At 47.9% G+C, this 13,576-nt stretch overlaps 1 protein-coding gene across 4 annotated transcripts in view; it reads left to right on the top strand.

Annotated features, from left to right (window-relative positions):
• DENND2A (DENN domain containing 2A) overlaps window positions 1-13,576 on the top strand; it is a 58,202-nt gene that overhangs the window by 13,314 nt on the left and 31,312 nt on the right. For 3 of the 4 annotated variants that reach the window (XM_064420845.1, XM_064420842.1, XM_064420843.1), the window contains exons 2-3: window positions 10,242-10,340; window positions 11,970-13,181. In XM_064420845.1, the coding sequence (XP_064276915.1) occupies window positions 10,270-10,340; window positions 11,970-13,181 (1,283 nt within the window). In that variant the 5' untranslated portion in view covers window positions 10,242-10,269. Of the gene's footprint in view, window positions 1-6,873; window positions 6,894-10,241; window positions 10,341-11,969; window positions 13,182-13,576 lie in introns of those variants that run through there. The other variant, XM_064420844.1, reaches the window with a different exon arrangement.

The following is a 13,576-nucleotide window of genomic DNA, read 5'->3' as shown; positions in this document are numbered from 1 at the left end:
TATCTGAGACATCTCCCACATTAGCAAGCTCTGCCAGCTCTGTGGAGCTGGACCTGGCACGTGATGAGCAGCAGAGTTTGTGTAGGTGCACAAAGGTGCAGGAAAATGTGCTCTTGATTTTCCCAGCCATACCTAGACCTGTCTCCTATTGCAGTCAGCAAAAAAGGAATGTGTGTTTACAGTTCTTTGAACATGTTAGCTACTTCTACAGTCACAGAATCATTTAGATTGGCAGAGACCTCCAAGATCATGGAATCCAACCATTAACCTAAAGCTGCCAAGTCGGCCACCACACCATGTCCCTGAGAGCCACATGAACACAATGTGGAGCTGATTCAGTCAAAGGTGGGACTTATTTGGGAGTTAAAATAAGGAGATGGAATTGCAAGTGTAAGTGCAAGTCTAGTAGAAATGTTTGTTAAAAAAAAAATCTGATCCTCGGTTGTGAAAATGGGTCTTAAACTTCAAAGTCATGTCATCACTTATGAAAATTTTGCCCTTCTCTATTTTATTTCTTTCTTTCCTGGGGCTTTTGTACCACAGAAAGTGGCAGAAGAATGTGCCACCAAGTCATCATGATGTTTTACCAGCATTTTTGCCTGTCAGTACCAGGAGATCAGGTTTTGCCCCCTCTTACAAAGTTTTACGATCAGAAGCTGTACTGGAGCCCCTGGGGCAGAATGTGTGGACCTGCAGCACGCTCCTCCTTGTGCTCTGCCCTTTGCTGGGCTTCTGCTGGGGCTGGGGAACCTTGGAAGAGCAAAGGGTCGTTCCTGGCATTGTTTTGTGCTCAGGTTGCCAAATTCCTGGTTACGGAGAGAGTGTGGGTGGACAAGCAACACAGTGACCTGGGTTGATTTTCTCTCTGTGCCGCTTTCTTGTCCGGGCTGCCCGTACTGGGAAACCCTTGTGCTGGTTTCCACCGCCCCCGAGCCCCCTCCTGTGCCCGGGATCCCCTGCCGGGGAGAAGGTATCAAACCGCACGTGAAAGGGTGGAGGAGGAAGAGCGACTTTTCCCTGGGATTTGGGGTTTTGCTAGGGCTTTTCTCCCGCTTTTATTGGCCGTGAGTGCAATGACCGCCTAACCACAGGGACCGGCCGGCTCCCTCCCCCACGCTTCCTCTCCGTGGCAAGGCAAAGTCGCTCAGATTTCCTCCCAGCACGGGCGGATGGCGGCTCTCAGCTCCATTCCTCTCAGGACAAAAGGAAAGGGAAAACTGCTCTCTGCACGGGCAGATGGCCGACTGTTTCCTGGCAGCTCCGCTCCACTGTCCTTTTTCCCATTGTCCCAACACAAACACACGCACACACGCACGCACACACCCCCCGAGAGCGGCTTTCTTTCTGGAAAAATAAATAAATGCAGGCCCTCTTTGCAGAGGTTTATTCCTCCTTGGAGCTGTGTGAGCTTCCTCCTTGTGATGGCCAAATCTTGGGCAGCTCACGTGCTGCCTGGCCCTGCTCTCTGCTCAGGAAGGCTGGGCGAGGGGATGATGTGCTGTGCTGTGGCTGGAAGGTTTCCATAAAGAATAAGGTCTGCCATAAACAGGTTCTGCCTTTGTGATGGCCAAGATAGGTGGGAGAGTGAGGGTAGGAGCAAAGAGGAGCTTGTAGGAGACAGAGGGAAGCGGGATCTCCTGAACCCAAAGCAATCTGTGGGTGACTCTTTGCTTGAGCTCAGAAGGTGATGCTTGATGGAGACAGACTGTAGTGGGAGGTCATGGACTTGGGGTGGGTACAGGAAGGTCTCATGGAGCATGCAGATGGTGCCCCAAAGCTGTGGTGATGGACACTTCAGGAAGCTGTGTGCTAAATCCACATCAGGAGGGACGAGTCAGCATCCTGCAGGGTGAAGGCCACCGAAGGAGAGATTTGCTGAGGCTCCATTTGTCTCCCTGATGATAACTTATTTTGGAAGAAGTTGAGGTTCTTCTTTTTAATGCTCTCATTTCCTTTCTGAGTGTGAGACAATTTGTCTTCCTGCCAGGAAACACTTTGCAGAGCTTCTCCTCGAAGGGACCTCTTTGGGTCCCATTTATGTTAGAATAGCAGAGATTATCTCACCACATCAAAAATTAATTCCAGTGTGGTTCATGAGCTGAACACTATTTTTTAGTGACAGGTTGTTTCCTATGCTGTCAAATGTTTGGGTTTCTTATAAGCATACTAACCCTGAATTCTTTCCAGTTCTTTTACACTGGAAGTGATTTACTTGTGTAGCAGGACTGGTATGTTTGTAACACAGCACTCCAATTAAAGGAGGAAAAAGCACCTACAATAATTAGCTGCACTGGTAGAAATGAGTATTTGCCAGTTTCTTTTTGACTTTGTTGGGACCTGAAGCCAGTTCCGCTGCATCTGATTTAATCCTGTCTGTCTGTGTGCTGCTGTCAGATGTGTGCTTGTGTGAATCTGGTCCATATTTCTTTTGTTTTATTCTGTACTGACCACAGTCGTCATCTCTGTGAGTACTTCCAAAGCCAATCATACCAGGTATTGATCACCATCTCCACTGATGTAATCTGCAGGCAAGGACACACCACCAGTGTCTTCTTCAGCCTTGACTTCAAGTAACTGAATTTTCATTTATTAGTCTGCAAAGCAAAAGCAAATATTATCACCTCTTCAAAGGGGATGAGTAACCCCACTGTGTACACACAAATGCTCACATGAGACCTTAAACACAGGGAGATGATCTAGTAATGCCAGGAACTGTCCCAGAAGGGGTGTCCTCACTTCCCAGGGTCTTGGTCTCCTCATCTGGAATTACAGGTTATTTTCAATCTTTTCTTCATTACTTCCTTGTAGAAAGCATAGCCTGAAACACATAATTCCATTAAGCATTGCAGTCGTTTTAGCTGCCAGATTGGAAAATACTGAATCATTCTCTTCCTTTCCATGCGAATTTTTTCTTACTATTTGTTAACCTACCTGCAGGAGTTAAGACTCATCATGTCTCTAAGCAGTCATACAAACCATCCTTGCCACCAGGATGAAAAGCAGTGTTTATCTTCTATGCATGCAGCACTAAATCTGTGACTGGGGCAGTGAGTTAGAAAAAGAGTGTTTCTGGGTTTTTTGACAAGGTCATGAAACATCCCACCACTAACCCTGAAAATGCTGTGTTTTTCAGCTGAGGGTGTGTCTGCTTGAAGGAAACTGAAGAAATGTTGAATACCCTCTGAGTTGGTTTTTTTTTTTCTGTTTGTTGTGTGTTTAGAAGGAGGAACAAAGAGAAAATAAAACAATGGGAAATGTGGGACAAGCTTAATAATAGTGGGTGCAACGAGCCCCACCTTTAACAGAAGACAATTCATATTGTGAGACCCTGTTTTTGATTACTGTCTTCAGGTCAAGATTTTATTTTTGTTTCAGTCTGCACTTTTCCATGCTGAGCATTGCCTCTGGCTGAATTACTTTTGAAAGGCTTCAGCCAAAATGGTTCAGCTGTTTTAGTGTGGAGCCTGGGGAGAAAATTGTTGCTGCTTCCCCTGTGTTTGAAAAGAAACTCAGGCTTTTCTTTTGTGAAAACTTATCTTCTGCTTTGAAACAGAAGTGCTGTTTGGATCAGGAATTTGTCCTTTCCCATTCCTGAGTGATCTCTACCCTAACTTTTCCAGGGCTCTGTGGGAAGAAAGTTTCGGCTGGCACATGGTCAGCAGAGGTTTTTAGAGCTACCTTGTTACCAGATGTCCTGTCCTTCCAGCTCCCAGTGTCAGGCAGGTGGGTGCTGGGGATATCCCTGTGGAGTTTGACCTACAACTTTCAGCAAATGTTTGGTGGAGGGAATGATGGATAAGAGGTGAGAGTAGTTTCTCAAGGGTCCATCTGCTTTACTGCAGAATAAGGATAGTCTCAGGATGAAGTTGAGACCTGGGGTAACCCCCTGATACTGCTCACAGCAGGTCCTGCTGGCTCCCTCTTCTCATTGCTGAGGGTTAACTTCTTTACAAGCAGAGTCTTGTTGCCAGCCCTGGCAAGGGGGATTGGAATTCAATGATTTTCAAGGCCCCTTCCAGCTCAAATCATTCTATGATTCCTTCCATGTGTTTTAGTGCTCATTAGGTTTTCCCAGACAGGTGACTGATGTTGCTATCTGAGCAGAAAACTTTGTGCTTCCCCCCTTTTATTTCTTTGCTGGTTTAGGGCATTGAACCACGCAGCTTGTGAGCCCATCCTAGCTTGAGAGGGCTTTACAAGCATGGGAGCTTATACAAAGCAAAAGCAAGAAGGGAGGAAAAAAGTAGGCACATCCTTAGTCAGTGGCAACCATCAGATGTGATGAGGCATGTCTTTTACCAAGGGCAGGGATGGGACCACCTTGCTGGCAGCCAGGGGAGGAGCAGGGCAGGCCCCTGAACCATGGTAATCCTTTCAGTCAGGTTAAAGGCATATAAGCAGGCAGAGTTTGTTCTGTGTGCTTAGAGAGGGAGAAGGTCACGAGACCAAATTATATCATAAAATTAAAGACATGTCCTAACACCCAGCACAGCTTTGCTGGACACGGCCAGTTCCTGCATTCCTGGCATTGCAGCCTTGTTCCCCTGACGTGGGGTGTTGCACAAAGGCAGAGGTTGTGGTACGTCAGTTTCATTGGGGGTTTTTGAAAATACAGTTTGTTTTGACACATGGGATTCTCCTGACCCCCTTGTAAGCCCTGTGGTGTAAGATATGATAGATCAAAGGGAAAAGTTAGGATGAAGAGGGGTGAGGGGAATAGGAGGCTGTGTGGGATCTGGCTCTAAAAGATACTGTAGAAGCATGTCACTTCCCAGTCATTGGTCCTTTATCAATATATTTTGCGTAAGTTTATCCTGCTTTTTTCTCTTTAACAAGTGACTTGGCCCTGATTATCTAGAATTATCTACAATTAGGATCTCATTACGAGTGTGACAAACTGAGCAATTCTGCTGTTGGTGTCCTCAGTCTTCACGAGATTCATGCAGCCAGGACAATCAGTGTCTGCAAAGAGGTCACCTTGCCCTAAGCTGACTGTGCCCAGCACCGGATGGCAGAGTAGCTGAGGTGGGAAGGCACCTCTGGAGGTGGCAAGTACAGCCCCATGCTATGAGTGTGGTCATGTAGAGCAGCTTGTTTGGGACATTGTCCAGTTGGGTACTGGGTATCTCCAAGGGCAGGGCCTCCACCATCTCTCTAGTCTTGGTCAACCTCTTGGTAAAAAAGGTTTTTCTTCATGAGTGAGCTGATTGATCCTTTGTAAGAAGCCCTGCTGCTGTGGAGGTGGTCCATCTGCAGGACTGACCAGGAGAGGAAAGAAGTGGACTTTGTGTAAGTTGTCTGAGGAGAAGCAGTTCGAGCTGCCAGCTAGGGAAGGCTCATTGGCACGTGTTGTGGAGCTCAAGTTTGAGGAAAACCATGCCTTGCTGCTGGGTTGGTGTTGGGCACCTCCAGTCAGGGATTCCTCTACTGTAGGCATCTTGTTTCACCTCTCCTGGGTCCTGGTGCCCGTCTCAGCTCTGGCTGCATCCCTGCTTGGCTCGTGTCCTCCCTGCTGAGCAGGGGCTTGCTCCCTGAGGTTACACTCTGCCAGTGGCCTCAGGAAGGCAGCGTGTTCATGCTGGGGATGTGCACACTGCCTGGTGCTGGGGCTGTGCATGGCTGGGCCTGTGCTGTGGCTGTGTGTGTGAGCACAGGCACGCATCCTCATGCCTGCTTCTTCCCCCAGAGGAAAACAGGCTCCAAACAGAGCAAGGGCTGGGGGAGGGAGCCTTGAAGGCTTTAACTGTTGGTTTCCCCTTACTCATGTTTTTCCTGTTAGTGTTTTGTCTTCTTGGCATCCTTCCTGTTCTTTATATGTGTATATATGTTATATATTGTTGCCTCCTTGTTGCTGTCTTTGTGCTGCACCCTTTGTTGTGTAAAGCACTGGAGCAGGAAGATGTGACTTGTAGGCTTTGGCTGCTCAAAACGACTCAAGTTGTGAGCACCAAGGAGAAACACATGTCTTTTTTTCTTCATGGAGGAGAGTTGGACCAGCTGCAGGTTGTTCTTGTTGCTGTGGAGCCTAGCTGTTCATATGTACCAGCATATGTGCTGTTCATATGCATCAGCAGCATACATGGACATGGCTGAAATTTTTGGGAGGAGCAGAGTAAACAGAGCAAAGAAAACCATGAGATATGGCCTCCAGCATGCAGCAGGGGTAATACCCAAAACCACCTTGGAGCTATCCTTGGTTTATTCCCCATGAACAAAACTGCAAAGAAGGGAGGCCTGGGAGGTTTGCTGCTGTCACTGCCTGACCTTCTCAGAGACAAGGCTCGCCGTGTGTGACCTGTGTGCTGGCTGTGTGCATTTCCAGTAGTAGGGACTGCAGTGCCTTTGTGCTCCCCCGGCTTTTGTCGTCGTCTGGTGGCTGCACCAGGTGCAGTGGGCAAAGCTGGTGTCTTCCTCTCCCTGGAAGTGTTCCTCTGGAAGCCTTCTCTGCCCTTTGAGGGTGGGAGTGTGCCTCTTTTTTATTCACTGGTTGCTCTGGAAACATCGCATAGTATCCCGTGCCCTGAACCAGATGTGTGTACTCCAAAAGCGTTTGCATCGGAAGTGGGGAAGAGGGCACTGGGGAAGGGGGGCGGGAGGAAAACTTAAATTAGAAGAAAGCCAAACAGCTATTGCTGGAGACAGATGATTACAGCTCATGTCAAGGCTGTTTCCTGCATGCCAATGATAGATCAGTAAACAAACGCCTCTGTGCGAACACAAAGCAGGCAGGAACTGTGTTTGGAAGAGAGAGGTCGGGGTAGGTCTCCCTTCACTTGGTAGCAGGAAGCCCCTATCACATGGCCCTGGGAATTGTGAGGCCGGGTGCATGTGGGAGATACGCCGAGAGGTATCTGCTGGGAGACTTCATATCCTTCCCAGGGCCCAGCCAACAGGTTTGAGAGCTCCCTCCCCTCCCTCTTTCCTCCTGCCTCCTCCCCTGTCCTTCCTTTCCCAGTTTAATTTTGAAACACTATCAGATGACTGCTTTGTTCCCCCAAACAATGGCAGGGAATAAATTGCAGTGACAAGGTTCTCCAAACGGAGCTCAGTATCTTCTCTCCCCTTTCATGGCCTTGATGTCCTGCTCCAGGATGGACATGCCAGATGCAGTGGCCTCAGGCTCTGGTTCTGCAGTGCTGTGCCTGCCATTGCTGGTAGAAAGTTCTTGTGTGGTTTTTAGAGAAAGCAGCAATCTGTCAAGAAGTACCAGCTTGATGGGTGTGTGTATGTCCTTCTTGGGTCTCCTGCTAATGGAACTCAGCCCTGCTTGTTTCTTCTAGGCAGTTTGTAGGGCCCTGGTCACGTTGCTCCTGAGGCAGGAAAGCAAAGATTTCAGATAACACTTCTCAGCCTCTGGCAGGTCTCCCTTCCCCAGCCTTATGCATGCTCTTTTGTGCTCTCTCCCCTCTGCTCTCCTGTGCACACAACCTCATTACCTCCCTTGTAGCATATTGGGTTTGTGTTGGGCCCCTTCCATGTGCTGCTTTGTCAGAAACTCTCAGTGAGCTCTAGCAGGTCACAGAGATGCTCCAGAGGGCCTGAGCCAACACATAGGGCAGCGTGTAGTTGATTGTAGGAGAGATGTGGGCAGTCAGGAGGGGCAAGAGTTCCCTTTGCCCTTCACAATGAGCTGTTGTGTTAGCTCTGGGTGTCTTGTGGAGCCAAAACTTGGAAAACAAAAGTAGATATTCTCTGTCTGCTGGAGGCAATTTTCCATCATTGCCATCACAATTCCTCTGCTCGGGTGTTGGCAATGCCTGTGGGTCAGGCCTGAGAGTTATTTCTAGTGATCTTCTTGGATCAGATGATCATATCACCTCTGAAGCTCATCTGGGATTGTGCTTGGCCCCAGGAAATTATTTGATTGTTGGACTTATTGAGAGGTACCTTATTATTTTCTGCTGTTTTATTCCAGAGGTGCCTCTTTTTCCCCTCATTGTCTTCTGACATGTTTGGATAAATATTTACTCTTTTGAGCAGAACCAGCTAACGTGCTGCAGTGATCCTCTGGGTGATGCTGAGAGCACCATGTGTGCCCTGCTGCTCAGAGAGAAGGCACAGCTGCCCATGTATCTCTTAGGGATGACTTCACTCCCTAAGCAGTGTGTGTTGTCACTGGGGGTGTCAGTAGGTACCTGGCTGTTGTCACAGCTTTGGGAGCTCCTTGATCACCCTTTCATCTGCCTAGTGTGAGTGTGTTGCTTTGGTTACTCTAGCCACACTTGTGTCTGGAAGGGACAGGCGTCCCTCTGCCCTTGGTTCCAAGTCATGCTCATCTGCTGCTCACAGTGGTGCTCCTTTCCCGGGAGACTCTTGCAGCACTCTGCAGCTGCTTTGTGGCTCACTTCTGCAAATCAGGGCTGTGGAGTCTGTGCCATCCACCACAGAGGAAGAAACAAGTGCACCTCTTAGTCTGTATCATCTGCTTTTGGCCTGTCCCACAGGAGGCCTGCCAGGGAGCTGACTGTGCCGAGCACCAGCACACATCTGTGGTACCCAGATGTGCGTTTTCAAACAGGGTTTGCTTGCAGCCTGTTGGAAAAGGCTGGGAGATGGAGTTTCCTGACGGGGAAACTGGGTGATCTCATGAAGACAGAGGAGTGCATCCCCAGTGAACATGCAATGTTTCAGCAGAGCCATGGGGATTGTCTGTGTGGACACAAAAAATGTATTTCTCACTGCTAAAGGCAGTGATGAGGAGCTGCAAGGCACCAAGTGAGTGCTGAGTGAAGAGACTGTTCCTGCTCTAGGGATGTTGTAAACCAAGTGCAGAGCAGACTCTGTTGTAGTTTTGCAGGAATCTGCTTTGGCTGCCTGGGTGAGTCATTCTTTGGCCAAGGCCACAAGCGTGGTTAGTTTTTCATTATTTTCAATCCATAACAGTTAACGGATGGATGAATAGATTTTGGTCCTTGGGCTGGTAAATTTTCTTGACAGTATTGCAAGGCTGCTCTGTGTCTAGAAGTGAAGTGGGTGCTTGTTCCAGTTACTAATGAGGGAGAGAAGCCAAGGGGGTTTATTGTCTGGAAGAGAGAGTCTGTTAAATGGTTAGCAATGAGCTGCCCCGAGTGTGTACACATTGAGTTGACCCAGAGTTCACTCCTCGCCTCAGGAACATTGCCAGTATGGAATAAAAGGAGGGAGAGAAAACTGTGAACAAACAAAACTGATTTCCCTGCCACCCCCCTCCCCCACCTCACTTTTTCCTTTCTCTGCCCAAAAACTTAAACAGTGGAAACAAGAGATCCTTTTATTCTTTCCTCTTTCTGGTGTGGTGGGCTATATGTTTTTTTAATGACAAGAGGCATTTGATCTTGTCAAATGCCAGGCATGGCAGGGCAGCCTCTGGCAGAGCAACTGGTGAAGATATCTGAGAGACTTTTCCAAGTATTGCCTACAAGATGGTGAGCCTGTTGTCATTGCAATGCTTTAGAGCAGGCAGACCACCCTGATGATTGAGCAGAGATGATGCTGCAGAGTAACAGAGTAATTCTTCCATTTTCTATTTATCAAAAAGAGCATTGCAGCACAATAAAATGGAGATGGAGTCTGTTGCATTGACTGGGTAGCAGTGGCACTCAAAGAGAGGGACAGTCATTCCAAGAGTGCTAGAAATCATGAGGCAAACAGAATGACTCATTTTTGTGAATGATTTATCTTATCCCCACACGGAGTTGTCCTCTGAAATGAGATCAGTAGCAGGCTAACATGGCCCACCAGAGAAAAGACTGCAGTGCAGTGTCTCTTCAGGCTAAAATGTTTTCCCAAGTTTTTCTTCAGGCTAAGTTGTTTATCCCAAGCTTCAAATGTTGTAACAGTGTTGTATGTTCAGCAGGGACTTCAGGCTTGTGGCCTTAACACGGGTTGTTATAAAATTGTTTTTGGTTCAGTCTTCTGCAAGGGGAAAAAAATCTAAATCTGATGAGATTTTGACAGCAGTAAAATCCTTCTTGAAATGTTCTCCATATTTAATTCAAGGTGCAGCAATTGATGCTGAGCCAAAGACAATTTTTGTCCTCAAAAACTGTCAACTCCTCACTGGGCTTCTGAGGGGTGTTGCTGTCACCCCTGTTCCTGTTTTGCAGGGGAGGAAGCCTGGGCTGTCCTCAGACAGCTGTCATGTCTTGCTTCAGCTCCTCTCCTGGATTTCAAGGAGAAACGTGTGTATGTGTGTGTGTGTAGAAGGAAAAGAGAAGGATGCTGAGCAGAGAGCAATGCTTCTTCCTTGTGTCTGTCTGCAGGTGACCTGCTGCCCTGCTGTGTGCTGACATGATGACAGCAAGCAAGGCGGCCGATGTGAGCAGCAAGTTTGGGGGTGCTGTCTGCAAGTCTGGTGAGAGGTGAGAGCTTTCCATGTTCCAGTGCCAGTGGCTTTGCTTGTCTTTATTATCCCCAACACAAAGAAAACCAAAGGAAGGAAACCTTCTCTCTGCTGGGCAGTGTCCCTCTCTCCTCCCACATTGAAACACACCCCATAGGTCCCATCTTGTGATTCTATGTGTTAAATCACCCAGTCAGACTTCTAAGATTCCCGACTCGCAGTGCTGGAAAAGGTCTGCCCCAAAGCAAGACCACTTGTGCTGATGATATCTCTGTCAATGTTTGCCCTGCCCTGCTTAAAGACTTCTTTAAGCCTGGAGACTCCTCAGAGGAGCCCCACTGTCCCCACCCATTGCAGGGTGGCTTCTGCTCTGAGGTCCAGCCACCACGGCACTGTGATGCCCGACTGGGGAAAGCTGGTCGTGTTCACAGCAGCAGCTCTTAACCAAAGCAGTGTCACTGCCCAGCCAGGAGTTAAGTATCTGTGAGGCTGAGGAAGAGCAGGTGTGGCCCAGATCTGGTTCCTCTCAGAAACCTGTCCCAGACTCAGTTTGCACCACAACCAAATCTGCAGTGGCTGCCAGCACTGCTTAGCTGCAGGACAAAGCTCCAGGCCTCACAGCACACAGGGTATCCCCAGGGATGCTCTTACAAGACTGCTAAGTTCTGGAAGAGGCACAATTGACACATTTAAGTTAATGGGGCGATTTCCCAAGTTGAATCTTAATGTAGGGATTGTGATTAAATGGGACTATTTTTATGGGTTTGCATCCCAGTAATTACCTTTTGTTGTCTTGGTGCTCTTTCCCAAGCCCAGGCAAACCTCAAAGATGTAGCAAAGTGCTTCAGTTCAGAAACACTTTGTGTTGGAATAACTGCCTGTTCAGCAGGATATTGACAAAATATTGATACTGTGGAATCACATACTTGTAAATCTCTAGACTAAGTGTATTTGGAATTTTTGTTGCACTTTGGACCCAAACAGTGAAGATGTTTAATCTGAGAATGTTGAATCTGGTTGCTGGGTGCTGTGGGAGTGTGCCTGAGTGCCTGGGGGGAGCTAAGTGCATGTGTGGACTGGGACAGTAGAGCCCATAGAATGGAATAATAAAAGTGCAGTCTTTGGGCATCAATATGCATTTGGGGAATATTATGATGGACTGAGAGAGATCCTCTGAGCAGGCACTGCAGGAATGTCAGCTGTACCATATGCTTTCTCCTCTGTGTAACAGCAGTAATTTTGCTGTTGTTTGCAGGTGGTTCATTTTGCGTTCTTTTTCTTAATGCCTGATGATGTCCAAAGCTCTGCTGCACTTCTGTACACACACACATTCATGCACATTGATGAAGCTCTCATTGGTATCAGCATGTCTGAAGTACCAAAAAATACCTCTCTAACCTGCAGCTTACTTCTTCCATAGAGAAAGGCTCCATTTCCAACCTCATCTTCATTTTAATGAGAGAAGGGCAGTATGTTCTGGCTAGAAGGGCCTTTCCCTGAGCATCCTTCCCTTTAAGCCCATATCAAGTGCTTGGTTTGAGCATCCTCTGCCATCACCTTTATGGGTAAAGCTTGAGGAGCTGATGAACTAAACCAAGGATGAGCAATGGCAGTGAATATATCTTTCATTTTTGCCTTTGATATGCAGGATCAAGCTTGCAGATAAAAACAATACAGCAGCTGTGACGGAATTAGAAAAACCTCTGTGTGGATTTTTGAGTGAGAAATGTTCTGAAGATTCCTCCGTTGCCCTGGGTTCAACACCTGAAGCTGAACCAGTTTCATCTGTGGTGAAGAACCCACTGGGAGCCTTGGAGAACTTGATGCTGGATCCAAGGCTCGACTGCTTTCAGCAGAACATGCTTAGTCCTAAAATGATCATCAGTGACCCATCTGTGGATCTGAATGTCAAAGAAAACAGTAAAATCATCAGGAGACAGATAGGAGGCACGCAGAATACACGGTCACCTGGAAAAATTGGCTTGAGGAATAAGTCCTTCAGTATCAAGGACAAAATTTCAGAATGGGAAGGGAAAAAGGAAACACAGTCTGCTCCTCACAGGGAGGAGGAGGCAGGAGTTAAAGAGGAGCACAAGATGCCTTGTGTAACTGAGAAGATGAGTGGGGAAGCACTGGTGACTCGGAAAACAGAGACCAAGAGACTTATGAGCTGGGAACTGGAATGCAAAGGGGCAGGCAGAGAGAATGAGCGGAAAGCAGGAGCTCAGAAAGGCACAGGGCAAGCAGCAGAGCGAAAAGAGGAAGCACAGAAGGATGAGGAAATGGAGTTCAGCCCTGGAAAATGCAAGGAAGTGAAAGGTGGGAAGTGGGAGGTCCAGAAGGAGAATCTTTCAGTGCTTAGTCAGGTCAAGAAGCTAGAGCAGGCTTTGAAAGATGGCTCAGCAGAGCTGCAGCCACAGTTGCCTGGTACTTACTATTCCCCACAGTGCTTGCAGGAGAAGGCAGCACAAGGGCACACTGCTCCTGAGGGCCATGAGGGCATATGCGGGGCTGAGCTCAACAAAAGGCTTCTTGGAGTGGACTCTGAAATCAGTGAGCCGATTTTTGGGACTCTAGAAGAGATAAGAACTTCTCATGTGAAACCTAAGCACTGCACGGTGGAGAATGTGTACACAGAGCCGGGGGTGCCAGAGAAGAAGCCCTTCATCAACCCACTGCCCAAGCCTCGGCGGACTTTCAAACATGAGGGGGAAGAGGACTGGGTGCCAGCAGTTAGGAGTAAAAGAAACTTACCCCCTCTGCCATCCATTCCTCCCCCTCCTCTGCCCTCCTCTCCTCCCCCATCAGCTGTCAGCAGGAGGCTCTGGAGCGGGAAGCACAAGAACAACGCTGACCACAGGTACTGGGGCTGTGTTTCATGGAGCTGTTGGTCTTCATGGTGGAGTCCCACCTTCCCATCTTTCTCTGAGAGAGACAAATCTTCCCTTTTTGCTCAGAATCTCCAGCATAATCAGCACTCAGTCGTGTCTCCGAGAATGTATGAGTGGCCAGCACTACTCCACAGGGTAACTGTGGAGGGATAAATCATGGCAGATTTAAGGTCACTATATTACATGGCTTAACCTTCAAACCCAAAATTGAGGGATTTGGGGTTTTGTTTTGGTTTTCTTAGGAGAAACTCTACTTAATTACAAAATTACCACAGCTGGTCTGGAACAGTGTTTGGAATGATAATCTCTAGTCTCTACTGCAGCATTTTCACTGTCCACAGTAAACCTCAGTGAATCTGATGTG

Source organism: Passer domesticus, chromosome 5, assembly GCF_036417665.1.
Source record: "Passer domesticus isolate bPasDom1 chromosome 5, bPasDom1.hap1, whole genome shotgun sequence".
Taxonomy (NCBI): domain Eukaryota; kingdom Metazoa; phylum Chordata; class Aves; order Passeriformes; family Passeridae; genus Passer; species Passer domesticus.
Note: the sequence above shows the minus strand (reverse complement) of the source record. Positions and strands in the feature narration are given on the sequence as shown.